The sequence below is a fragment of the Paroedura picta genome, chromosome 2, assembly GCF_049243985.1.
Source record: "Paroedura picta isolate Pp20150507F chromosome 2, Ppicta_v3.0, whole genome shotgun sequence".
Classification (NCBI taxonomy): Eukaryota; Metazoa; Chordata; class Lepidosauria; order Squamata; family Gekkonidae; genus Paroedura; species Paroedura picta.
Window position 1 is genome coordinate 28011574 of NC_135370.1, and position 26659 is coordinate 28038232.

General features: G+C 46.1%; 1 protein-coding gene across 4 annotated transcripts in view; it reads right to left on the reverse strand.

Moving 5' to 3' along the window:
• DNAH7 (dynein axonemal heavy chain 7) overlaps nt 1-26659 on the reverse strand; it is a 168300-nt gene that overhangs the window by 22897 nt on the left and 118744 nt on the right. For all 4 annotated transcript variants that reach the window (XM_077319509.1, XM_077319510.1, XM_077319508.1 and 1 more), the window contains 8 exons: nt 21885-22070; nt 17808-17971; nt 12755-12909; nt 10507-10697; nt 8979-9112; nt 7385-7720; nt 1945-2071; nt 423-617 (listed from right to left, as the gene is read on the reverse strand). In XM_077319509.1, the coding sequence (XP_077175624.1) occupies nt 423-617; nt 1945-2071; nt 7385-7720; nt 8979-9112; nt 10507-10697; nt 12755-12909; nt 17808-17971; nt 21885-22070 (1488 nt within the window). The remainder of the gene's footprint in view (nt 1-422; nt 618-1944; nt 2072-7384; nt 7721-8978; nt 9113-10506; nt 10698-12754; nt 12910-17807; nt 17972-21884; nt 22071-26659) is intronic.

The following is a 26659-nucleotide window of genomic DNA, read 5'->3' on the forward strand; positions in this document are numbered from 1 at the left end:
ATTTATGACATCTCTCTCACTAACCAGGCAGATTTCTGGTACACTTAAGAAAATGCTGCCTGATAAAAAGAATGAGTTAACTCCCACAGTAGCCAAATTTGCTTGGTAGGCTGCCAAGATTGGGAATGTTTGGAAGGAATCTGGAGGAAAAATCCTAAAGGTTTGTACTACTTGCTAAATTTACAACGTTGTCTTAGATTATCAAGTCTTAAATTTTAACATTGTTGTTATTTATGGTTCTCAGAATTTTCCTGCTTTTTTTTTTGGTAAGTTTTAATTTATCTTACCTGTATATGTTCTGTATCCTGCTCAAGTACCGTAATAAATCTAATCATTGATAAAAAACGGTAAATCTTTGGGATTCGAGGGACAGGGTTTGGATGAGCAAGGCACAAGGGGGAACGGGAAATCCGGCGCCTCACCAGACTGTCGTAGACCTGTTTCCATCCGTCCTTCAAGCGCATGAATTCCTTGCGGATGGACTTGAAGGCTGGCAAATCATCCAGGCGGCAGATTTCATCCCAGGATTTCTGGGGCAGCCAGGGGCAGGGGTTGGAATAGGGGTTGTCTAGGCCAATCCCCCCCGTGAGCAGGAATTTCCACTCCGATTCGTTGACCTGCAATAAAGTTGTTTTTTTTTAATTAAAAACTCTGAGACTTTAAAAACTGGACATGCAGCAATATTGGGGCTGTGCTGTGTGTGCAATGAAGCTTGTGACACCACCGTCCCGAGTAACGGAACTGCCATGAGTTCATACGCGAGGACCACAACAGATGGATCCACTTTCTGCATGTCTTCTGCACTGGCTCACCAAAGGCCACTCTTCATAGAAGGGTGCCTGGCCACCAGCAGGGGGTTGCCGGGTCCAGGTTGGGAAACTCCTGGAGATTTGGGGATGGAGACTGGTAAGGACTCAGAAAGCTATACTCCTGCAGAGTCCACCCTCCAAAGCACTTGTTTCCTCCATGGGAACTAATCTCTGTAGTCCCTGGAGGAGCTGTAATTCCAGGGGATCCCTAGGTCCCGCCTGGAGGCTGGCCTCCCTAGCTGCAGTTTATGGTATCAGCACAAGTCCACAGCTGTTAGCTTAGCATAGCACTAGAGCGAGAGTAGCCACCTAGTGGCTCACCTGGTGTCCATGGACTTCTTTTCCCATGAGCCCTTGCCAGGGGCTCCCAGGAGGGGCTCATGGGAATTGTAGTCCATGAACATCTGTAGAGCAACAGTTTGGCCACCTGTGCACTAGATTTGACATGCCACATAGGTCTTTGTAACCCTAAAACGGGCCACTGGCAGGCAAGGAACCTTCTCACTGTCTCATACGGGTCTGTGACATCAGGGCAGCTTAGCCAATCACAAACTGAAAATTGGATGCTGTTTATTGGCACCCGTGGTTATCCCCCAGTGTAGCCAGTCGTGTGATGAACATTGATAACCTCATAATCCACAGGCTCCTCTCCCCACCACAGGCGTTTCTCCTTTGGAACTAGCAAGTCCACAGAGTACGAGCCTTCTAAACGTTTGAAATGTGCCTTAAGTCTTGAACCTAGGACTCTAGTCTTACTCTCTGCGGCACCAAAGCATCAGTCTGATCTTAACCTCTATGGCACTATAGCTTGACAGAAGAGGCAGCTGCTGGTCTGCTCCCTTCTCAGCTACAGCGCCACCACGGCTGATGGCAAAGGTTGGCACTGCAGCTATCCACGTCTCAGGGCCACAGTGAGCCCAAGAAGCTGGCAGGGTTCCACACTGAACCTTACAAACTCTGACGTGGATCTGGCCCCTCGGCCCGAGCAGTGGCCGCTAATGCACAAGCTAAATTTCTGATCTCTGACACCATGCCAAGGTCAGCAGAAAGCTGACAAAGGAGGGAAGAAGTCATAATTAGTAATAAGTGATGACATGCAATACTGGATAGCAATCCTACTGTTATGGGGACTGACCATTTGGTCATGCTTCAAGAGGTTTACGTTCAGGCAGAAGGAGAAGAGCAGCTTGTCTTTTTCAAAGAGCGAGCGGCAGACATTTACATAGAGGGAGTAAGTAAAGTGGTCCTTGAGTATCTTCAGTCTGTATTAAGAGAAAACACAGGAAACGCCAAATTAATTTCGCTTGGCAATTTGCCCCTTAATAAACACAATTAGAAACCACTTAGATTCCAGTTGTTCTGGTCAATTTGCTCACAAACAATCAAAGATGCTCATTAAGTGCGCATACCAACTTGGGAGCGGACAAATGGAAAACGTTTTAATGGAACTGGAGGCAACAGTCTCTCTCTCTCTTTTTTTGCTGGAATAATCCGGGAATCAAAACATGCAGAGAAAGATAGTTTTCGACTGACAGAAAGGCCGCCTCTGTAGGATCCCCTGATTTGCCAAATCTTCAACTTGTTATGTTTCCATAGTTAGTTTCCATATACGTCCTAGCCAAAAAACTGTTTGGGGAACGTGGTGATGGTGGTGAGGGGGCTGTGACATCATCTGGTGAAACCATAGTGTTTCCAGCAACTTCTGGAGGTATAATTCTGGGATTTGCACTGCATTTAAAAAAAAACTATCCTACCCCCTATGCAAGCAGTGGTGGACAACCGGGGCTGCTGGTAGGAGTGGAGGCTTAGAGCTCCTACTCAATGAGAAGGAACTCAGGTCTCACCAATAAGAGAATGGAAATTTATTTCAAAGGCCTCAGTCTTCCTGGATAAATGTTCCACTGGGTCCCAAGCTATGTCATAAGAATATAAGAGAAGTCATGTTGGATGAGGCCAAAGGCAGATGCAATCCAACACTCTGTGTCACACAACAGCCAAAACCCAGGTGCCATCAGGAGATCCACCAGCAGGGACAGAACTCCAGAGGTCCTCCCATGTTGCTCCCCAAGCACCAAGAATACTGAGCATTGCCCCAAAGGCCTCAGTCTCCCTGGAGAAATGTTCCACTGGGTCCCAAGCTATGTCATAAGCATATAAGAGAAGCCATCTTGGATCAGACCACAGCATCCAAAACTAAGGTGCTATTAGGAGGTTCACCAGTGGGGACAGAACTCCAGAGGTCCTCCCATTATGCCCCCCCCCCAATCACCAAGAATATAGGGCATTCCTGCCCCAGACATAAGAACAGAAGCACATTGGCCAAAACCCAGGTGCCGAGTTTAGCTCTTCGGAGGAAAAGGGTGAGATAAGAATGTGATTGACAGAAAGTTTATTATACTTCTAATGCCGTGTGCTCATAAGCCCCTTCCATATCTTTGGAAAGACATCCCCGAATGCAACAAAATGTCCTGTATCTTCCTCCAGTAAACATCTGTGTGGGCAGTAAACATCAGTCTTCGGCTGGTCCACCAAAGACTTCAGCAAGGTAAACGTGGCAGGATGGTTCAAAATTACTGGTAAATACAAGAAGGGACCCCTGAGGGGGGACGCTGTGAACTTGACCCCCGAGATCTCGTTTATTATTTATCGTGCTCAATATCGTGCTCCCCATAAATGAGTATCACATCAAAATCTGACACTGAACCCAATCTCCACAGCACATTATTTTTAAATGAGTTTCTAGTGAAGTCAACTTTTAAAAGCTGGGTCCAATTAGCTTGAAGAGACTGGAATTAGTCAGGCTAGCCTTTGGCTGATTTTCTCAAGGTTTGTTGTCTGGGGGCCTGTTTTGACATTTATCTGTTATGTTTAATTTAATCTCCGAGAAACTTGCAAGGCAATTCTGCCTAAAAAGTTATGAGCCTCCCAATTACTACTGAGTATTTGTTACATGCAGCAATTCGCTCGTTTTTAATAAGACCTTTGCATGGCTGTTCAAGGGCAAAATCGCTAAATTGTTTTGTTGTGAGCGACTCAACATGCCTAGACAACTGGGGAGGGGGCGGGTTTGCTGTCTCACTCTAAGGGTGTTGTCTTCTTGAATGGGATGCCTCTCTTTTGTATTCACCTGAGAACTGCTCTCTGACACCTCCTTGCTTTGTCCTCTCCCTCTCTCCCCATGGCCTTTCCTGGAGACACCTATCTTTACAGGTCTCTCGTGAAGAGACAATGCCCTCATAGTCCCACACATGGACAAGCTGGCCATTTGTGACAGGAAAACTACTCCTTAGATTAGGTTTCTCTACAGCATGGTGTAGTGGCTAAAAGTGGCAGCCCCTTATCTGGAGAGCCGGGTTTGATTCCCCACTCGTCCTCCACATGCAGCCAGCTGGGTGACCTTGGGCCAGTCTCTGTGCTCGCAAAGCAGTTCTGTCAGAGCTCTCTCTGCCCCACCTCCCTCACAGGGTGTCTGTTGTGGGAAGAGGAATGGAAAGGCGTTTGGTAAGCCACTCTGGGACTCCTTTGGGTAATGAAAAGCAGGGTAAAAAAAACCCCATCTCTTCTCATCTTCTTCTTCTCTGCTATACCAAAGAAAGTATCCCAATTTATTGTACTGAATATTTTGCCCCAGAAATTATAATGAAGATGTATCTTCAATAGCTGTTTATCCCATAATACTGGATCCAGACTGCACTTTATCCTTTTATATTGGCCTACCATACAGGACTGTTATTCAGGTCAGTTAGAAGGACTGCTGTCATAATATGTGTGTGGAACATTTTAAATACTGAAAATATTATTAAAACTATCCTGAAAATGGTGTTGATTCATTAACAGCACAAATGGGAACCTCGATTTGGGAGCCAAGGGTTGCACCAAAAGAGGCACAGTGTCTGACTAATGAAGCATTAACCTCTCCACTGCATAAATTATAGTCTTAGGGTAACCATGCCAGGGATGTTGTCCAATACAGTGGTCCCCAACCCGAAGGCCGCAGCTCCTTCTTCCCTCCCCCCCGAAGCGAGAAGCTCGCCATGCCGATTAGCTCGCGGCCCGGCAAGCTTCTCACTTTGGGAGGGGAGGGAAGAGAAGCTTGCCGAGCCGCAAGCTAATCGGCCGCTTTAGCCGGGAGGGGAAGTCTGGAGCTGCCGGCATGGCAGCGGCGCAAACGCGCATGCGCGGGGGCAAACGCGCATGCACGGCAGTCCGCGCACGTGCGTTTGTGCAGGGGCTGCCGCGCATGTGTGGGCCCCCGGGCCGCCATCTCCCACCACTTCGCCACAGCGGTCCGCGGCAAGCAGGAGCTTGCGGACCGCTGGTCCAATACACTTCTTGTGAGTACGCAAGCCATCTTGGTGCCTGAAACGGAAAATCGGTGACCCTGTTCTCAACACAATCGACCTCGTAGACCAAGTATGGCTCTCCAAATGTCATGGACTAGCCCTACTTTGGCCACCTCTATATAGACCCGTGGTTGACTCGTCCCCCCTACCAGCGCGAGGGGAGGGGGGAATAAGGTGGGCAGTTCCAGGTTGGGAAACTCCTGGAGATTTGGGGGTGGAGCCGTGGGAGAACTGTGACCTCAACAGTGTACTATACCCTCAAATGTATCCTAACCCCCCCCCCCCCCATGCCCACCGGGGAACTGATCCTTATAGTCTGGAGATGAGCTGTAATTCTGGGAGATCCTATGATAATCTGGGGAGGGCGGTATATAAGTATAATAAATAAGTAACAATAGTCCGTGGACATCTGGAGAGCCACAGTTTGGCCACCCCTGAGATACAGTGGCTAGAACTGTACACAGAGTTTCCGTCTGGCTTGAAAGAAGCCATCCATCAAGATAGCTTTCAGGGACAGACTTGCTTAGCCGGTCTGCCCTGTTCCTCTCTACCACTGGGCGGGCATATTTCCCAGGAATGAAAAATCCCTGAACCGACTGCTACAAGGGACTTCGGTCATTGGGGCTTATTCATTAAGTCTTCCTGATGTGTACCACTTCCTGTCCCCAGCAGTGATGTCCATTTATCCAAAAGCCATTCTGTCCCACCTGAGACAGGATGCTGGATTGGATGGACCATCAGTTTGATCCAGCAGGCTTCTTCTTGTGTTCTGCTGACTGTTTTCACCTGGCATTTCTCCCAGGAGGTGGTGTTGAAAGGTAAACTGTCTCCCTATGGAAACTCCATGCCGCTCTAATAGCTACAAATTGTCTAACCCCTGTTTGTGAATTTGTCCAAACATTTTCAAGTATCCATTGAAATAAATCGTGTATGTTTGGGGGGGGGGGAGGAAGATGGGGGATGAGTTTTAATTTGCACACTCAGCCTTAAAAATTGCATGGTTGAACTGGTGGGGGGGTTATTTTTTTCCCCCCTCAGAGTTTACATTTTTTTACTTCTGAAAAATGCATCTCTTAAAAGTGGATGTACCATATTTTCAAAAGCAAAAAAGGTTTCAACTGGGGGGAGGGGGCAGAATAACAACCCACCAGCAGACTTGAACTCACAGGGTTGAGATCTTCAGGCTGAGCACTTACTGAACCATCCAGTCTCTGCTATAATTCGAAGCATTTTAGCCAACAGGAGACAGGTTTCTCTGATCTATCTTTTTTTTTTTTAAGTAAGAAATTCAATGCTTTGTTAGATTCAATTTTCAAAACCAGGAATCCTATTGTACCATGTTCCTTCAATTTTTTTAAAAAGTTGCCAAGGCGGGGAGACAAAGAGCAGCCCTGGGGAAGCATTTCTCAACACAACCCTCCAGCTGCATGAGGAACATGGCGGGAGGAAGACAGGAGGGGGGAGTAGCTACAGACAAGGAAGGCTTGTATTCAGTTCTGACACTAATGTTCAACACGTAAGGGGGTCTTATGCAAAATATAACCGCCGATTCATTACAGGAGCTTAAGTTAAATGAAGGCGGGAGAACCTTCCACTAAAACGACAACCTGGAATTGAAAGAAACTTTAAGATTCTCTACTAACAATTTCAAAAGGCACCCCCTGCCTGAAACTGACCAATGAGCAGAGACCAACCAGAGTCACACACACACACACACACAAAAAAGGGGGGGGGGAAGAAAAAATCTCAGCAATCTGGTTTTTCATTAGTATGCAAAGGTATACCCTGAGATTTGGAGGAGAAACATCCGAGAAAGAAGATATGTGCAGAGTGCAGGTACACAATGGGGTGTGGATTAAAGGGATAGCAGGTTCAGTTCAGTTCTGTGATAATCAAAATTAGGCTGTGCATGCAGAAAGGGTCTAGGCCAAGGGAAGTTATAAAGCTACTCTATTCCACACTGGTTAGACCTCATTTGGAATAATGCATCCAGTTCTGGCCACTGCAGTTCATGAAGGATATTGGCAAGTTGGAACATATTCTGAGAAGGGAAACAGGGATGGGCAAAGAAAAGTTGAGAAAGCTGGGTCTGTGTGGCTTGGAGAAGAAGAGGGCAAGGGGTGATAGGCAGTTCAGGACTGCAGCTTTTCTGTACAAGTGAAGACAGATGCCCAACTGATATTCCGCAAGCATTTTAAAAAGTAGAATTCAAAAGAGCAGTGCTTTACTTACCTTGCTTGTAAGATATCCGATTTCTCAGAATTATCTATGGACATGACAAAAAGGGTGATAAACCACGTCAGGGAATACTGGTACATTGGCTCAATATGGGCAAGATCCGCAATGGAAAAAAACAGAATGGATGAGTGAATCGCAATTGGACGGTATTCCATTCGGGTCGCATCGATTTTCTTCTCTGTTTCTTCTGCTACAGCTTGCTTCTCTGAAATCTCGTTAGCCAAAGCCTTGGAAGAAGACAAAATCTTGATGGCCGTTTCGTCCTCTAAAATATTTCCTTCAGAAGATGAAAGGACTTCTAAAATTTTGTCCTCGATCTCTTTGAGCTGCCTGTAATGAAATAATAAAACATGACCACGTTCAGGAAGCTGCGAATGACCTCACAGGCGGTGCTGACAGTTATATCTACTAGACAAAAATGGAATTTAAGACCAGGGGACATTACTACTACATATATAAAGTATTTTCTAAAATAAAACATCAGGGTGGTTTTCATTTGTTTTTTAAAGTTCAGCCGCAAACAATTGCTTAAAATATTCTGTAAAGATTTCTGCCTAGAATTGACTAGGGGCATTCTCGCGTAGAAGCAAACTTCGGTGAATGCATGGTCAGTGTTCCTCTAAGCCAGGGGTAGTCAACCTGTGGTCCTCCAGATGTTCATGGACTACAATTCCCATGGGAATTGTGGTCCATGAACATCTGGAGGACCATAGCTATGACTGCTCTGGAGGACATCTGGAGGACCATAGCTATGAACATCTGGAGGACCATAGCTATGAACATCTGGAGGACCATAAGCTATGACTGCTCATTAGCCCCAGAAGCCCCACTCAGCAGCCAACTGGAGCCTTGCAGGGTCTTGTGCTGCCCATGGCCCATCTGAAGATTACAGCAGTTCTGCTCAGGCTGTAAACTGCTCTGCTCAGTAAGGGGGGGAATCAGAGGGGTTGGTCTTCATCTCTTCCTATAGATGGGCTGCCTGCACATTACAGGCACCAGCCTCCAGGTGGGCCCTGGTGAATCCCCCAGAATTACAGCTTGTCCCCAGACTACAGAGATCATTTCCCATGGAGAAAGTGTATGCATTGGAAGGTGGCCTGTACAGCGTGGCATCTCCACTGAGGTTCCTGCCCTCCCCACAATCTACCCCTAAATCTACGGGAGTTTCTCAACCTGGAGCTGGCAACCCCCCCTTCTCCCATCAGTCATCAGGAGGTTCTGGCATTAGCAGCAGACAGATCGTCACCTTCCAGCAGTCTGGGAGGACTGGATTCATGTGTCCTTCCCTAAAAGGACCAGGCCTACACTGAAACTGGTTGCATAGGCATGTCACTGGAAAGGGAAAAAAATAATTAATTTCCAAGTAGACGAAAAGGGTTGTGTGAACCCTCCGTACAAAACGATCTCTTCAAGAGCCATATTCCACAAGGAATACAGGCAGCTGCTGTTACTCAAGGAACCCCATAATTTGATAACTGTAATTCCAACTCTTGTCCCTGGGGGAAAATAACTCCTTCAACCATTATTGTCCTGTCCTGCCTATTAAGACCCTTGTTTGTTTATTTTTTAGCGAATGACATTTTAGTACCTTTTATTCTCAGCTCCTTGCAAGATCAAAGCCTGTTTTTCTTCTTCAAGATCTGGTCTCTCTCTTGCAACGACAATCCCGAGAAGTTGATCTTGCATCCCTTCCGGAGTGATCATAAAGTTCAATAGCGTCACCTGGAAATTAAGAAAAATAACAGCTCGAAAACAGAATTGCAGTGGAATGAATCACAAACCCATGCCAACCTCAGACCAGTGAAATATGGAGCTTTGATATAGGGTGCTTTCAAATTCAGTATGGTGTTTCAATGTTTTTTATAGACCCCGTTGACATAGGTAAGAAAATAAAACATATCTTATATGAAAATTTCAGTCCAACACATGACGTTCCCTGTCTGATGGCTCATACGGTAATGCAAACTCTTTGTATAAAAAAGAATCCTTAACTTGGCTCAGAAATACAGCTTTTCTGCTTTTTCGTTCTTCTCGTTTATAAGTTGCTATTTCTGTTTCACACATGTCTTGTTCCCTTTACACCTGTTTACATCACACTTGTTTACATGACACCTGTTTATATCCAGCATATTCTCCCTGCAGGTTTTTATGGCAGACAAAAGCTGGTGGAATATCAAATCAAATGGAGCAAAACACATGCGGAGTACACATCCCCCCCCCCTCCCCGAAGAAACAGGAACCTGTACGTGAGAAAAATCAGGATGTGGAAAAGCCCATAGTGCAGAATCTTAATAAGAAAATCAAGGAAATAGCTTTAAAAAATCAGGAAACCCTGAAATCAGGGAAGTCATTCAAATCCTGGCCTTTGACAAGTGCTAGTTTTACTCCTTCCAATAACCCTCTGCAGGTGGCATCCCAACCTGCTGCATGGCAAAAATGGCTCCGGGGGACATGCCAGGGTGTCCACATTTGTACATCATGCAAAACCACCACTAACTAACTTGGGTTAACAACCACCTCCAAACCACAGCTTCAGATTCAGAGTTGATGGACCCAAATTATAGTCAGTGGAATGGCCTGTATTTGGACAATCACCATCTTTAACCGCTCCTGCGGATAAAATAAAAGAGTAAGGGCCTTGAGGGCGGGCCCTGTCCGGGATGAGGAAGGGTGTCCATTGGCCCCTTCCCTGGACTGACAAGTGAAGAGCCCTCCGCTTGTCAGTCCATCCCCAAAGCTCTTTGCCCTCCGCCCAACCCCCCATGAGGGCAAACCTTCGCCCCACGGCGACCATTCCTCTGTTTCCCAGATATTACCAATGTAATATCAAATTGACCACATGTGGAACAGACAAGAAAAAGGGACTTAGAAGTGAGGAGAACGAGTATGCAGAAAAGCCCATAGAAAAGACTCCAATACTGTTGTTGGAACCATATGAAACCAATGTTAGAAGATATAAAACAGCACCTAAAAGCATTTTTAAAAAAGGAAAAGCATTAGTCCACAATCATGCATGCAACCTTAAGGCCACTGGAGAAACAGAATTGCTACTGATGTACTTAGTTCATTATACAAAAGAAGAAGAAGAATACAATGTTCTCATTTCGGCTTCTCACTTTTACAGATGTTTCCGGGAGGTAGTGGGGGTTCCTCAGCTTGGTTGTAATATAAAAGCGAAAGTCCGGAGCATATTCGACGGTGGAGTCCCCCAGGCGGATGCAGATGCTGCCGGCCTGCTTGAATGTCTGTTTCAGCAGCAGCGGCTCAAGAATTGGGTCCAGCTCTTCGCCCACGTTTTCCAGCAGCACTTCCGGACAACAAAAGAACGGAATTCCTTAAGCCGTAAAGCCTGAACTTATGATTTGCAAGGAAGAGGAACAAAATATAGAGCAAAGCCCATCTTTGAGAAATACCACCAGATGGGCAATCATTTCAAAAGAAAATGGAAAACAGTTTCAGGCCATCGCTTGGCTGAAGTTCAAGAGAGGAAATATTTTTAAACAGCGCCAGCTGTATCCCGGCACGTAAATTTTAAAGAAAACTGCAATAAAATCTTATACTGGTGATATTTAACATCCAAGGGAAAGACCTATAAAACAAGATAAGCGAAATGCTGTAAATGTGGGGATGGCGATTTTATACATATTTGGTGAGGAGGCCCAAAGATCAAAGAAATAATTAAAGACAACTATAATTAAGCAAATCAAAAGCATAACAGCATGTGTGATCCCATTAACATTGGAAGCAATATCATTTGGAAATATTGAAGATCAAGGACAGAAGTTGAATCGCCGATTAGTGGACAGTATGTTTTTGCATGCAAAGATCCCGGAGGGCTATAATTGGAATTCAAAAAGGGTGTTTTGCTGAGGATTCTTTGCATTGAGGATTATTGGCATTCACAAAGTCTGTAGTGTGCATGATTCCAAAACGTATAAAGAATGTCCTACAGGGGGCATCAGAGGAGAAGTAGATTTAGCATCCTTAGATTAGGAACTTCCGGGTGCTTTTCAAATAATCTCCTCCAGTGTCCTCATTGGCTCAAATGGAGACTTCCTGCTACTTTGAGCACACTTCCTCCCTGCTTGCCTCCAGAACAGAATAGATGGCCAACAGAATACTTAGGTCTCTCTCCTCTCCCTTTCTATACAAAATTGTTTCTCTTCTTGATAAAACTCTTTTATTCTTTTGAGCAGCTTGACATTCCATACCTCTTTGCAGATTTAGATTCTGCCCACAAGTGCAATGGTCGTTCTGGCCTGAGTCTGCTCAGCACTCAGGAACCAAAGTGGCTCCAGACAAAGCTGAGTGTGCTGAGCAACGATGTCCTCTCTAGCTAGGGCTGCCAACTCCAGCCAGGAGAAGACCTGGGGATTTTGGAGGTTGCGTCTGGGGAGGGAGCAATTTGGTGCAGGGTGAGGCATCAGTGGGGTTCAGTGCCGTAGAAACCAACCCATAATATGTAGTTTTAATTCATTTTTAGGCTCTATGTATTTTTCAAGCTATAGGAGCATCTTGTGGTGCAGAGTGGTAAGGCAGCAGACATGCAGTCTGAAAGCTCTGCCCATGAGGCTAGGAATTCAATCCCAGCAGCCGGCTCAAGGTTGACTCAGCCTTCCATCCTTCTGAGGTCGGTGAAATGAGTACCCAGCTTGCTGGGGGGTAAACGGTAATGACTGGGCAAGGCACTGGCAAACCACCCCGTATTGAGTCTGCCATGAAAATGCAAGAGGGAGTCACCCCAAAGGTCAGATATGACCCAGTGTTTGAACAGGGGATACCTTTCCCTTTTTTATAACAGCTATGTTCTCTTGGGCACCTGATCTCTGGTCATCTGGAGACCAGTTCTGATTCTGGGAGATCTCCAGCCCCACCTGGAGGCTGGCAGTCTTCTGTCTAGCACATCTTCCTGTCCTCTCCCCCACCCCCAGGTCACAGTCCTCCTTAGACTTTTCAAGAAAAGGAAAATAACTGCCCCCTTCACCCTGTAAACTCTTTCGTCTCAGTCCCTGGTTCCTTATCAGAAAGATCGGGACACAAAGACTTGCAGAAAGAGGATGAGGGACTGTTTGTATCAATCCCTCAGACTGCATGAAATATGAAGTCCACTGAACGTATGAGCCGGGCTAGGCGAGACTGTCGTTTTGGAGATAAACACACCCTAGGCAGGAACTGGGAATTAGATACCAAGAGCTTTATAGCCGGGTGGTATTTCAGCTGCAACGACTGCAGTCTGATGACCTACGATCAATCCGACGAAAGTGGGGGCTGATATAATCCCTTAGCATGCTCCGCATTCATCCTGCCCCCTCCCCCTTTCCGGGGCTTGTCATCCGTCAACCGCTTTGGCGTTGGGCCGCTTACCGGGAGTGCCGAACTGCACGCAGTTTTCCAGTGTTCTCACATATTCGGAACTGCTGAGCTTGATGACGTGGAGGCTGTTTGCTTTCTCCATATTCTTCACCCATTTGTTCGCCTGCCCCTGAGGGTCTATCATGAGAGGCCATCTTCTGGCGTTCCTGGAGAGAAAGAAGGGAAGGGAAGCGCATAGAGATTCATGGAAAGTGTTTGCATGCCGGCACCCAATGCAGTCTTTACATGTAAAAATCTACAAGGAAACAACCGTCAAGAAAAAAAAAGGCCATGAATCTTTGAAATATATAAACAAAACAGCCGCCACAGCTACTGCAATAAAAGCATTGCAGCACGTATGAATGGACAAGAAGCCGTCTTATACTGAATCAGGCTATTCGTTCATCAAGGGCAGCTTGGCCTGGCAGTGGCTCTCTAGAGTCTCAGATTCAATCCCCAGTATCTCCAGTTAAAATAAGGACCAGTGAGTGGGTGATGTCAAAGACCTTCCCTGGAGAAATACTGCTGGGATGGACTGCATTATTAAAAAGCTTAGAAGTGCTGTACAAAGAGAGTGAAGGACTGTGGTGTTAATTCTGCACAGAAACAGAGAGCCTTGGTTAGCATCAGCTGAGCAGAGAAAGACTTGAGAGCTGCATGTGGAGGAAAGATTCAGTCAGATTTCTGCCTTGATTGAACCAAGTCTTAGCTGAGAGAGGTTAAACAGAGAGAGAAGGGGGTTGGGGGCAGAATTGGCAAGGAAATTTGGGAAGTAGACAGACACTCCTTTTTCAGGCCAAGGACAGGGGATAGATTTTTAGTGAGAGAAGAAAATTCCCTTTCTAGTCAAACAGGGAGTTAGCTCTGAAGAGTACAGAGATCTCTGGTCTGGTGTGATGGGAAACTGCTTTTGGAGACCCTAAGAGTCTACTGGCATTTCAAGCTAAAGGTTTTGGGAACTGGAAAGAATATACCAGCCTCCTGGAAACCAATGATTAGAGAATACACAAAGAAAATGTACAGAAGTGTTTGGGGAAAACACTGGAACAAAAGGATAAAGATTTAGGTCGATGTGAAAAGCTTAAAAATGAACATCTATGCATGTTCTGGTTTTACCTCAAAATTTCCAACCCCTGATTTCACCTGACTATCCCATCAATGTTAAATAAAATATTTTATTATTTTTTTAAATTTCTAGCTGCTCATCTGAGACCTACATGATAGCAACTGCACCAGGATATTGCCTGGAGTTTGCGGTGGGGCTGTTTGCCCCGCTACTTCCTATGCCTCTATAGGGGATCGTTTTGGCGGAGGGTCCTGTCTGCCTTGGATTTCTGACTCCACATAAGGCAGCCGGGGCAGAAAGATTCCACCATACAGAGGGGAGTGGCGGGTCCCAGGTGGCTCGGTGGCACTGTGAAGTGCCAGGGAGCCACCTAGGGCAATTTTGAGTCCCTTTTGAGACACTGTAGTCGGCCCAGGGCAAGGGGAGGAACCAGGCCCGGAAGGCCTGACTTTTCCATACCAGAAAGGCCTGGACTGACATAAGCCACGATGGTGCCCATGGCAGAACAGGGAACGTGGAAAGAACCCACATTCCCTTTATTTATTTCTTAGATTTTTATACTGCCCTCTCATTTTGCCATGGGGCAAGCAAAGGCCAGATTCGGGCCAGGCCCGGGTAGGCGCCAACATTATATAGAAGCAGGTATTAACCCGCTGCCAGATGAGCAACAGCCTGGCCTTTTCCCCTCATGTGGAAAAGGTTTGAGTCAATCAATCGGTTTATCATGATCATTGACCAGATCAAAACAGCCACAATACTTAAAAATTCAGTCATACAACAGAATCTGGATTACAGCATTAAAATGAATATAAAATACCATGCATTGCAAAACGATTAAGGTCAATAAAATTAGGTGCAACCCTAACTGTGCTCCCTAAGCTCTTTTCTAATACTGACCTTGATGGACTGATGGTCTGATTTAGTAGAAGGCAGATTCATGTGTAAGCATATATTCCGAACAGTAGAAGGAATCACTTGGACTTGCATGGTCTGGTATAATTTTCCACTTGTGTAACCAATAGTCGTGCCTGTGAACTGACTGTCAACTGCACTGCGTTTACATTTGCACATATAGTACTTGTGCAAAGATCCTGAAAGCAAAGCAGCAGCACTTGTGTGGAACTATATCTAAACCCAAGAAAGACCCGCAAGAAGTGGTCTGCATCAGATCCAGGCCATCATTTGTCTGTTCTGCCTTCCAGACCAATGGTGGGCAGGTGGAAGTCAGATACTAGAAGAGGAAGAAGAGTTGGTTCTTATATGCCGATTTTCTCTACCTGAAGGAGTCCCAAAGTGGCTTCCAATCATCTTCCCTTTCCCCTCCCCACAACAGACACCCTGTGAGGTAGAAGAAGAGTTGGTTCTTATATGCTGCTTTTCTCTCGCAGGAGTCTCAGAGTGCCTTCCAATTGCCTTCCCTTCCTCTCCCCACAACAGACACCCTGTGAGGAAGGTGAGGCTGAGAGAGCCCCGATATTACTGAAGAACAAGAAGAGTTGGTTCTTCTATGCCACTTTTCTCTACCTGAAGGAGTCTCAAAGTGGCTTCCTGTCGTCTTCCCTTTCCTCCCCCAGAACAGACACCCTATGAGGGAAGTGAGGCTGAGAGAACCCTGATTTTTTTTTAAGTAATAGGAAGTTTAATAGTTGAGCAGCAGCAGAATATATCAAATGTTAAAACACAAATATTTCTTTCAATACATGTGCACATATAAAACTTTAAGACATCAGCGTATATCAACCACTATTGCACAAATCCAAAGCATTTTGATACATGGATAAACGATAAACGAATAATTAAAATATGTCTCATAGAGTGGGGGTCGTCAACCCCTGGGCCTCGGTGACGGGCCGCCGGTGGCCACGCCTGCCTCTCCCCTCCCCCGCAGCGAGCTCACCAGGCCGCGAGAGAAGCGGCCCGGCTAGCTTCTTGCTGCGAGAGGGGGGGAGAGGCAGGTGCGGCCGCCGGCACACCGGCGGACACAAACCCGCATGCGTGGAGCTGCCGTGTGTGCGCATTAGCGCCCCCTGGTGGTGAAAACACGCATGCACAGCACTTCCGCGCATGCCCGTTTTTACCACTAACGTGCATGTGCGGCACCCAGGCCACTGGCTCTTCGCCACCCCCGGAGGCGGTCCTCAACCATAAAAAGGTTGAGGACCGCTGTCATAGAGAATACACTCTGGCTGAGAGAGGACTTCAATAAGGGCAGAACACTGAAGAATACATATTTTAATGGGGGGGGGGGTGACTCCAAGAAATATATTTGGACACATTTTATACACGTGGGACCCTCTTCATATTACCACCTCATAATCCCCACGATTGCATCACATGAGTGTATTTAAATATTAGACCACTGAAGAAGACCCAAAGAGGAGTTGAAACGCTTTTGGTTTTCTGGGTTTTTTTGTCATTTATCCATGTGTCGAAACACTTTGGATTTGTGAAATAATGCATGATATTATGTTGATGTTTTAAAATTTGATACACGTGCATGCATTGAAATAAATATTTGCATTTTAATATTTAATCTATTTTGCTGCTGCTCAGCCTTTCAGTTTCCTAGCTTGTGTATACAGGTTGGGTTACTTTGTTCCCTCTTTTGTTGTTTCTTTTTTAAAATGGAGTTAGCTTGGTGTGGTAGTTCTCCTTTCTCCGGGATCGCGGACAGAGGGTAGCAGTAGGAGAGAGTTCGTCAAGACACCACCAGCTTGCATGTGGAGTCCCTCAGGGAGCAGTTCTCTCTCCAATCCTATTCGACCTGGACGGAGTGCAGCTATCAGTGGCTCATTCCGCCAGGAGCCTGGACATGATTCTCAATGCCTCCCTCTCAATGGAGGCTCAGTTCACGAAAGTAGCGCGAATGGCATTCTGTCACCTTCACCAAGCTTCACTACTACTGCCCTACTTGGCCCCGGAACACCAAGCCACAGAGATCCATGCGATGGTCATCTCTAGGCTGGACTTCTACAACTTGCTCTTCGAAGGCCTGCCCTTAGCCTTGAATCAGAAAGTACAGCTGGTCCAGAATGCAGCAACCGGGATCCTCACAGCAACACCATGGAGGTCCCACATTCGGCCGATTCTCCAACAACTGTACAGGCTTCCAGTCGAATTCCGGATCAGTCTTATGTTTCTGGTAATCGTCTTTAAAGCCATAAGCAGTCTGGGCTCAGTGGGCCTGAGGGCTGTTCTGCCTACAACCCTCAAAGAGCTTTATGCTCTGCAACCTCCAACTGCCTGGTGATCCCTGGGCCCAAGAAAGTTTGCTTGACCTTAACCAGGGACAGAGCTTTCTTCATCCTGGCCCCCACCTGGAGGAACAAGCTTCCAGAGGAGATCAGGGACCTAATGGAACTTGAACAATTCCAGAGGGCCTGCAAACGGGAGCTCCTCCGCCAGGTATTTGGTTGAGGTCAACCTGAACCAATCACTTTCCATTGGCCCCTGAGCCTCCCTCCCATGAAAACCAGTGCCAATTTTTCCAACCCACGGGGCTGTCAGTATGCTATAGTATAATTAATCCTCACCATTCTTCTACTGTTCTATTATATTGTTCTGCTTGTTATCACTGTATTGTTGCTATTTATAAATACTGAGATCTGTACTGTTCCCTGTTCCATTAAGTTTTATGTAAACCACCCTGAGCCTTACCTAAACCGCCCTTTATTTAAAACATAAAATTAATAGTTAAGTGCAGTGGCCTCTAATCTGGAGAAGCGGGTTTGATTCCCCGCTCCTCCTCCTCCACTTGCAGCCAGCTGGGTGACCTCGGGCCAGTCCCAGTTCTCCCAGACCTCTCTCAGCCTCACTTGCCTCACAGGGTGTCTGTTGTGAGGAGAGGAAGGGAAGGCCACTTTCAGACTCCTTTGGGTAGTAAAAGTAGGGTACAAAAAAAAACCTCTCTTCTTTCAAGTAGTGGATGAGGTTGTTTTTCCAAAGACTCGTGAATCATCAGACACAGGCTGGTGTCTGTCTGACGTATCTCCCACTTACGAGATAATGATGCCGTTGTCAATGGAAAAGGAGTCAGAAGGCAGGCCGGCGATGTTCCAGGCTCTGATTTTCACGGGTTCTCCTAAAGTGCCTGTTAGAGAAAAGTCATCGGAGCAAGGGATGCCTCTCGCTTTGCACGTCAATACCCAGTCATGTGCTTGATTCTGAAAGGGAAGAAGGCCAAAGGCCAGCCGTCACTATGTCTCTTGTTGCAGGAGGAACAACATCTTTTCAGGAGACCAATAAAGCCTTGAGAAAGATCTGTGACACCCTCCAGGGTGTTGAGCACTTCTGCATTCCTCAGATGGATTCTTTTTTTCCCCATTGCACATTTGACACCAAGGGTCCCAAACCACAACCTGAGGGCATGCTTAGAAAGATAGTGAGTACTGCCCCAAAGATGGTTACCAGAGGAGGTGGAGCCAAACCCAAAAGAGCTTCTGCGAGAGACTTATTAGCCATCAGAAAAAGTTAGACAGCAAACGCTACCCTCGTGTATTTACTTATTTTTATTTGTTCATTTTTTAAAATATACTGACCCTTGCAGGAACTTCTCAGGACAGTTATGAGGAAAAAAAACAACTCCAGACCTCCAATATGGTGAGCCGGATTTGATTCCCTGCTTCTCCCCCACATGCAGCTAGCTGGGTGACCTTGGGCTTGCCACAGCACTGATAAAGCTGTTCTGACTGAGCAGGAATCTCAGGGCTCTCTCAGCCTCACCTCCCTTGCAAGGTTTTTATTGTGGGGAGAGGAAAGGGAAGGCGAATGTAAGCCCCTTTGAGGCTCCTTCGGGTAGAGAAAAGCGGCACAGAAGAACCAACTCTTCTTCTTCTTATCAGTTTTATCCCACCTAGACTCAAAACTCTAAAATATTTACCTTAGGTGAAATGTAGGGGATTCAGTTATACGTAGAGGGGGAAGAGTCAACTCCCGTTTTCCTTGTGCATTGTGCTCCTGATCTAAACAGGGCAGGTTGTGAGGTCCATGGATGGACCTCTCAGTGTCTCGTGTTTCAGTCGAAACCATTCCCGCTTGGAAGGAATGCCACAGGTGAAAGTGAAAAATAAATCTGCACTTATCTCTGGATCACAGATCTTCTCTTATAAGCCCCTGATTGTACGTCTTTGCATATTTAAGTGATCATGTTCTTGTTCTAGAATGTTACCTTTACTTTTTTTAAAAATTGCTTCAAATTGCACTTATAAGATCCCTCACCCCATATATATTGTATAAAGATGGAATTAAGAACCCCTACAATCTCAGAAAGGCTTTTATAGAAGAAAATCTAGACAAAGTTAAGCACTGTTAAGGCCTGTTGTTTTCAGTAGGGCATATTTAACCATGAATTGATCATAAATCCCAAAAGTATAAAATAAATTAGACACAATCTGAAATGCTGGGATATGGAAACACACATACAAAAATGAAATTGCAAGGAACTTTAACGCCCCTTGAGAATTAAGTGCAATTAAATATTTCTGGATTCATCTCCCAGGCAACTTAAAAAAAACCTTAACTATAATTGCCTGCCTCTTAGTAATAAAATAAGCAGAACGGGGATGAATTAAAGCTATTTTGATGTGATATAAGGTCAGCGATATAAAAAGATATGTGGAGTTTACAGAATTTTTATTTGCATTCAACAAGTTACAATCCTCCAGAGGTCCCAAAACATTTACTAAAGAGTTGACAAAAATTAATTTTAAAAGTTCCATTGAGATTTGGGGTGTGTGTGAAGGGAGGAAGCCTGTCTGCAATACACAAAGGAAGCTGAATGAAAACACTTTCCTTACTAAATGTTATTGCCACACTGCTCAATCTCTGTGAATTTAAGTTCTAGCAGGATTCCAGTTTGACCGTCTTTTTGGGGGAGCAATGCTTTGGCCCTACAACACCAGGGATCTTCACTCAGTAGGATTTGACATTCTGGAAGCATCCATTTTCAAAAGAGCAGATGGTGGAAGGAAAGTTAATCAGGTGGATAATAAAATGTATGGAGAATGCCTGACCGACTGGGAGCTTTGACAGAAAGGGCTTCCCCAACACTGTACTTATCAGTGGCAACAACAATGATCCAGGGGGCAGGACACTGTTATCCGTGACCAGCACAGCAGTGGAAGAGCCAGTGTGGCAAAAGCCATCATGAAACAACATGAAAGGGAAGGGCCTTGACCAGGTTCATGCTGATTGGTGGAGGACAAGAGAGCCACTGGGGGGTGAAATGGTGCCACAAAGGAGCCCGGCTGGGCTGGGCTGGAGGCAGTTTCTTCATTCCTGTGATGGTTTGGAAAGGAAGGGCAACAATGGAGGATGCAGGAAGGATCGTGTCCTGCCCCTGCTTGTTCATGCCATTGGTGCAGGACTTTATCTCAGGCAGGAGTCTACAACCTTTTGGAGCCTGCGGGCATCTCTGGAACTCTGACACCGTGTGGTGGGTGCAGCCACAAAATGGCCGCCACAGGAGGCGGTGCCAACCACAAATTGCCAGGGTGTGCAGTTAAACCTAAGACTAATAGTAAAGCTTCGAAATTTCAGGTGCTAGTTTTGTTTGACAGGATACCGTTTACATTCATGGATCATTGTAAAATATTTCCTGCTGGAGAGCAAGAAAGCTTCACAAATGTGAGATGGGGTTGGGATGTTAGATGTCTATCCATGGTGGGTCCAGCTTTTCTCCAGTCACTCAATGAACGTATTTGTGCTGCGGTGCCAACCGCTGGCAAAGCAATGTCTTTCTTTTTAATCTGTATAGCCAATCAGAAGCCCTGCTGCGCAAAAGCCCTATCTGGCTCCACCCACTTTCTAAAGACTCTTGATAGGTGCAAGGAAAGGTGCTGGCAGGTGCCATGGAGCCCTCGGGTCCCACATTGGGGACCCATGATCTGTGGTTACTGAGGTTTCTCCCCCCCCCCCCAGGTTTGCAAATTATGTCACCATCCTTTTATGTCCAAATCAAGATCAGCCTGTTTTCACCTGGATAGGCTCAGCTTCAATTTACATCTCCCCCAAAACCAAGGTTTCCCATTGAGACATTTTCAGTCTGTTGGCTTCAGTTTGTTTATTTCGATGGGGTGTTTGAAAGGAAAGGCATGTGTCCCCCCCACCTCTGCTTTTTCTCAGCTGACCACTGGGAGTCTCTGTTTGCAGCCATCCCAGAGGAAGGCTGGGAATCAGCACTACCATTAAAATGGCGACACTGCACTCTGGCTTTCTTTAGCCTTTTAACAGAAAGACTTTAACAGAAGAAAAAAGACAGGTAGGGCTCAGCTGGGAGCTTGGTCTCAAAAATTCAAGGGGGGAGCTGTTGTGGGGACTGAACAAGATTATTGGGGGCTTCTGTGGGGGGTTCACAGTATGGTGCTTCTGCATCACTGTGATGAGCAGGAAGGAGGTGCGGAGCAGCACTAAGTGGCGTGAGGCTGGGATGCCTGCAAGCCATCCCCATGCCCTACTGTGTGAAAGCAACCTGGGTGGATTCTGCACTTACTTTGTTTTTTCTGTTGTGGCTCCTCCTGAATTCAGATAGATTTGAACTTGGGTCTTGCTCTATCCCCTCCCCCGAACTGAAACAGAAAGTATTCTGCACTCGATTGGTAAAGCTCAGAGTGGGGAAGGCAGCCAAGCACAGCAGGAGTATCTTTCTTTCTTTTCTGGAATGGAGGGGGGAGACAGCAGAGGAAGGGGAATAACTCCAAGAGGCAAATCTCTGCTGAGAGGGCTTCCAGAGTGCAGTCACTCCAGTGACTCCAGCCTTGCAACCAGGAACCAAGAAGTCTTTGAACTGACACCCCGGCCAATCAGGGAAGACTGCTTTTCTCCGAGGCATGGAGCAGTGAGTTAATTTGCACATTTACTCATGGCGGTTTTTCAAATATTGAGGCTTATATCCACTCCAGGATACCACAGGTGAAAGGTAGGGTCACCATGAATCATTCATGCATGTTGCAGACGGAAAATTTAAAGTGCCCCAAATCAAAATGGAAATTGAATTCAGTGTAGACTGCAGAGATTTAGTCAATCTGGGAGCGGGTAAAAAGCCCCATGCAGACTACACCCTGATCTCTCATTCCTTACTTGTCTGTAGCTGGATGTGAAGGCTCCCAAGTAGGCTACGATGCCAGATGAGATGAGGATATCGCCTGTCAGGTTGACGTACTGTTTCCCCAGTGCCAAAGCAGTCTGGCTCCAGCGGGTTTTCTCACCTCCAAGGCCACCGAGTAATTTCTCAGCTCGGTCCAGTTTTTTGCTGCACAAGTCAACCTCGAAATCAAAACATAAAATTAAGGTGAAGCCACTGTAGCTACCTCAACCACTAACAGCTGAACGTTTTTCCTGCAGTGCTTAGGAGCGCTATTACAGACGCATTGATTTTGTCAGGTGATATTATTATTTTTCAATAAAATAAATGGCCTTTGGATTGGATGTAACTGGAGTGCCTTAAGGAAAAGAAAGGGGGGAGAGAGAAGGGAAGAAACGTCTGTGACAAATGGTCATGGCTGAAGACAGGTCTGTGGCAATTCAGTTCTTCTCTCCGAATAAATCATTCCTCTCTGTCTGAAATGTGCAATTGATAATGGATTTATATGCACGGCAGAAAATAAGAGCATCCAAACTAGCAGTATCCATCTCACGAGAGAAGGACGGCTGACTTATGAAGGTCACTTTTGTGTGAATAACCTGCTGAATATATACTGTGTTTCCTATCCAACTGAAGAGGGGGGAAATTTCACAGAGGCTGGCAGCTTCCATGGGAACCGGAAAAAACTTTCAGCTGTGAACCTGCTTTCAAAAAATGTTGCTACCCAGAGATGAAGAAAGACAGTCTGTGAGTTGTGTGTGCAATTCTCAAAGTACCTTCCCTCTCTCCCTTCTCCCAATCGCTGCCTTAACATTCCCAAATGAAGCCGAATAATATGGGCATAGGTTGTTTCTTTGTGTGTCATAGGGCAGGTCTGTAGCGTGGCCTAGAGGTCCGAGGATTTGTGTGGCAGCCAGGTAAGAGATGTTCTGAGATGGTTTGCTATTGCCTGCCTTGGCAGCATGACCCCCAACATTCCTTGGAGGAACTACCACCCAAATTATTATTATTATTTATTATATTTCTTACTCTCGGCATATCGGCTCGTGTTGGGTTACAACATCAAATTTCCACAACAATATTTGAATTTGAATTTCCACAACAATAAAACCCCATGGAAACAAAACAGAATAGTACAAAACCCCAGCATGGCTGAGAAACAGTCCTTCCCCGTAACAGGACGTCTGCCACCGAGCAGCAGAGGGCTATGTCAGCAATTAACACCCAGGTCGTCAAAGGGTGGCATACTACCTAAGGGCGGGGGGGGGGCAGCACCAGATATTCCCCCTAGACCAGCCACAACCACAGACCTGGCGGAAGAGCTCCGTCTTGCAGGCCCTGCAGAAAGCCGACAGCTCTTGCCGGGCCTAGGCACTCCCTGGAGGTCTCCCATAAAAATATTAGTCGGGGTCAACCCTGCTGGATCAGGAGTGCCTAGGCTATCCAGGGCCCATTCCACACACACAGGATAATGCACTCTCAGTGTGCTTTGGCAGCTGGATTTTCCTGTGCAGAACAGGACAATCTACTTCTAAAGTGCATTATCTATTGCGTGCAGAATAGGCCCAGATCAGGGCACAGGTATAAGTGCAGAAGTTGAAATTATATTGTAATTTCATTCTTGGTTGTTCGATGTTCATTATATTTCTGTCTTTCTTTTCTGACTCTCGATTTTTGTTTTGTAATATCCAGTATTGTCCTTTGAACACAGAGATTTATTTGGATTGGATTATTAAATGCACACCACAAGGTGGGCAAAAGAGATTTCCCTACTCTGGGCTGTGCTCCTCCTGAGCTTTGCTCAGATGATCCCTTCTCTCAAAAAAGGTTCAAACCCTGTCACAACCAAAACTTCAAATGGGTGCATCCATGCACTGTTGGGTACCCTGGATTTCTGCACGCAGACAAGACACTGCAGTGGCAAATGACTGTTACAGCACAGCAATAGCTCTATCAGACAGTGTGAGGATGCAGCTTCTTCTCATTTCTTTTGTTTGGAAGGCTGACCTTCCATCAGGAATTTTAATATGCAGAGGTAAGATTTTCATCATTCAACAAAAACAAATATACACATGTTCCATGCACTATCAGATTGTAGCTATGTATTCTCATGGCCAGTGATTTTCAGGCTGTGTTGCTAGGAATCCTGGCCTTCTATGGCTTTTTACTGTATCACTTCTAAGCAGAGAAGAAATGGAGGTAATGTAGGATCGCTCTAAGAATTGCCAGTGACTTCCTGCAGCTATTTCTCATCATTTCTCAGTCCCCCACCCCACCCCCAGAAGCCACAGAGTGGTTTTCTTTATTTTTAATCCCCCAATTCTTCAGCATTCTGAGTGATATGGGACAATGGAACCAAACATTTCTTCAAAAGCTGAACATTTCTCTTTTCGTCTAGTGGTTAGGAGTGCAGACTTCTAATCTGGCATGACGGGTTTGATTCTGCGCTCCCCCACATGCAGCCAGCTGGGTGACCTTGGGCTCGCCACAGCACTGATAAAACTGTTCTAACCGAGCAGTGATATCAGGGCTCTCTCAGCCTCACCCACCTCACAGGGTGTCTGTTGTGGGGAGAGGAAAGGGAGGGTGACTGTAAGCCGCTTTGAGCCTCCTTCGGGTAGAGAAAAGTGGCATAGAAGAACCAACTTCTTTGTCTTCTTCTTCATCTTCTTCTTCTTTGTCTTCTTCTGCCACTCTTGGAAGCACCACCCACAGATCTGAAAACCCATTATGCAGGACAGGAATGCCCGGCAGTGGAGATCTCTGTCCATGCTCTGGAAGCTTTTTGTTATGCAAGTACAAAGAAATAAGAAGGTGGTGGAGGAAGAAGTTGCATCTGACTTATGGTGAACCTGCACGGGGTTCCAGGTAAGAGAGGTTCTGGGGTGGTTTGCCATTGGCTGCCTCTGCATCACAACTCTGGGCTTCCTTGATGGTCTCCTGTACACATGACAAGACCACGCTAGCCTGTACTATCCGCATCAGGGCAATGCACATCATACCCTGCATAGATCATGAGACTAAGCTGGAGCCTCCCTCTCAGGCCACAGAGGAAATGAAGATCTGACTAAAGCAGGATGTGAAAAACAGATGGCAGGATCCAACACATCTGCTTCCAAGACAAGTATGGCTGCATTCCTAAGAATTTGGAGCAAGCCCCATTGAGTAAAATGGGATTTACTTCCGAGTAGATCTGCTTCGGTCTGCTCCCTTTGACACTCCGCTCCAGGGGGATGCGTCCAATTTAAACAGCCTCTCGAGGATTCATAAAATTTCATATGTGCCAGGTCATGTCCATAAGAATTTTTTCAATTACATTGGCTCTAGCCTTTGCTTCACAGAATTCACGGGACCCCTGCCGTTCAATCTTTCAAAAGGCTTCTGTGAGTTATTCTATGCAGAGAGAGAGAAATGTATGGCTGAGTGGAGATCTCAGCCCAATTCTTCTTATCTTTTGCCTTTTCCTCCGTAGTGGTTTCAGCGGGACAAAGACAGAAGAGCTCTGCCACATTTGGCATTCACCCTGTGAGTAAGCGAGGGAGCGCTGGAGAGCTAGGGAACTGTAGCTCTGGCCTGGAGGGCCCAGGCTAACCCGATCTCATCAGTCGCTCCTTGTTAGCACTTGGATGGGAGACCACCAGGGAGGTCATGGGTCCATATGCAGAAGCAGGCACCGGCAAACCACCTCTGTCTTTCGCTTTGAAGACCCTACATTTCAACATTTAATTTTTTTAAATATAATTCAGTAAAAGCCTATGAACATGTAACATGTAAACCAGCATGTTTGGGAACATGCCAGACGAAATCAAAAAGAGAACATGTTCGATGCAGAGACCTGCTTCAGCTTCCCTTCCTTTTTCAGGTTTTCCCTCCATGCTTCCCAGCTGAGTCCTGTAATGTTCAATTGGAAGCGTATGGGCAGTTACTGTCCAAAGCTGATATGAAGGCAGTTCGATGTCTCACAGCTGTAGGCATACCATCAACAGTGCATAGCAGTGCCTTTGCTCTTCCAAGTTTATAAAATGAATCACCAGTCGTGGCCTGAAGGTTCTGGTTATCACCTTTAAGGCCATACGTGGTCTGGGCCCAGTGGGTCTGTGCCCTCTGCCGGAGCCTCCTTCCTATGGCACCCACCATAATTCTGCCCAACCCACTGGGCTATCGGTATGAGTTAATTTAACGCTTCCCACATTTTTCTACTGCCCCATGTTGCTTGTTGTTTCACTTCATTCATCACTGTTAATCTAAGTTACCTGTTTCTGTTTTATGTGAGCCATCAGGGAGAGTGGTATATAAATATAATAAACAAACAAATAAATAAAGTGGCTAAATCAAGATCAGAGGCTGGCGTTCGTCTGCCTGCAGCAGTCAAAAAGAACTAGAGCCCAGCAGCACCTTCAAGACTGACAAAACATGTGGCAGGGGAGGAGCTTTTGTGAGTAACTGCAGTGACGCCTACCCCCCCCTCCATCCATCCCTCTCAGGTTATGGGTTACACCTAGGTCAGGATGTCACGTTTGCCTCTTCTCGTCTTTTTAAAAATATGTAAGAGCCAGAGTCTAGCAGCACCTTAAAGCACCTAACAGCATTTGTGGCACAATATGAGCTTTCATGAGTCACTGCTCACTTCTTCAGATACCTTCTCTTTGGAAAAGGTGGCTGTGCCTTGAAGGCCCTTTGTACACCTCCAAGGAGCTATGAAATGTGATTTAAAAAAATAACAAAAGAAGAGCCATTGAAATGGCCTCCTGCACGGTAACACAGTTTGCAC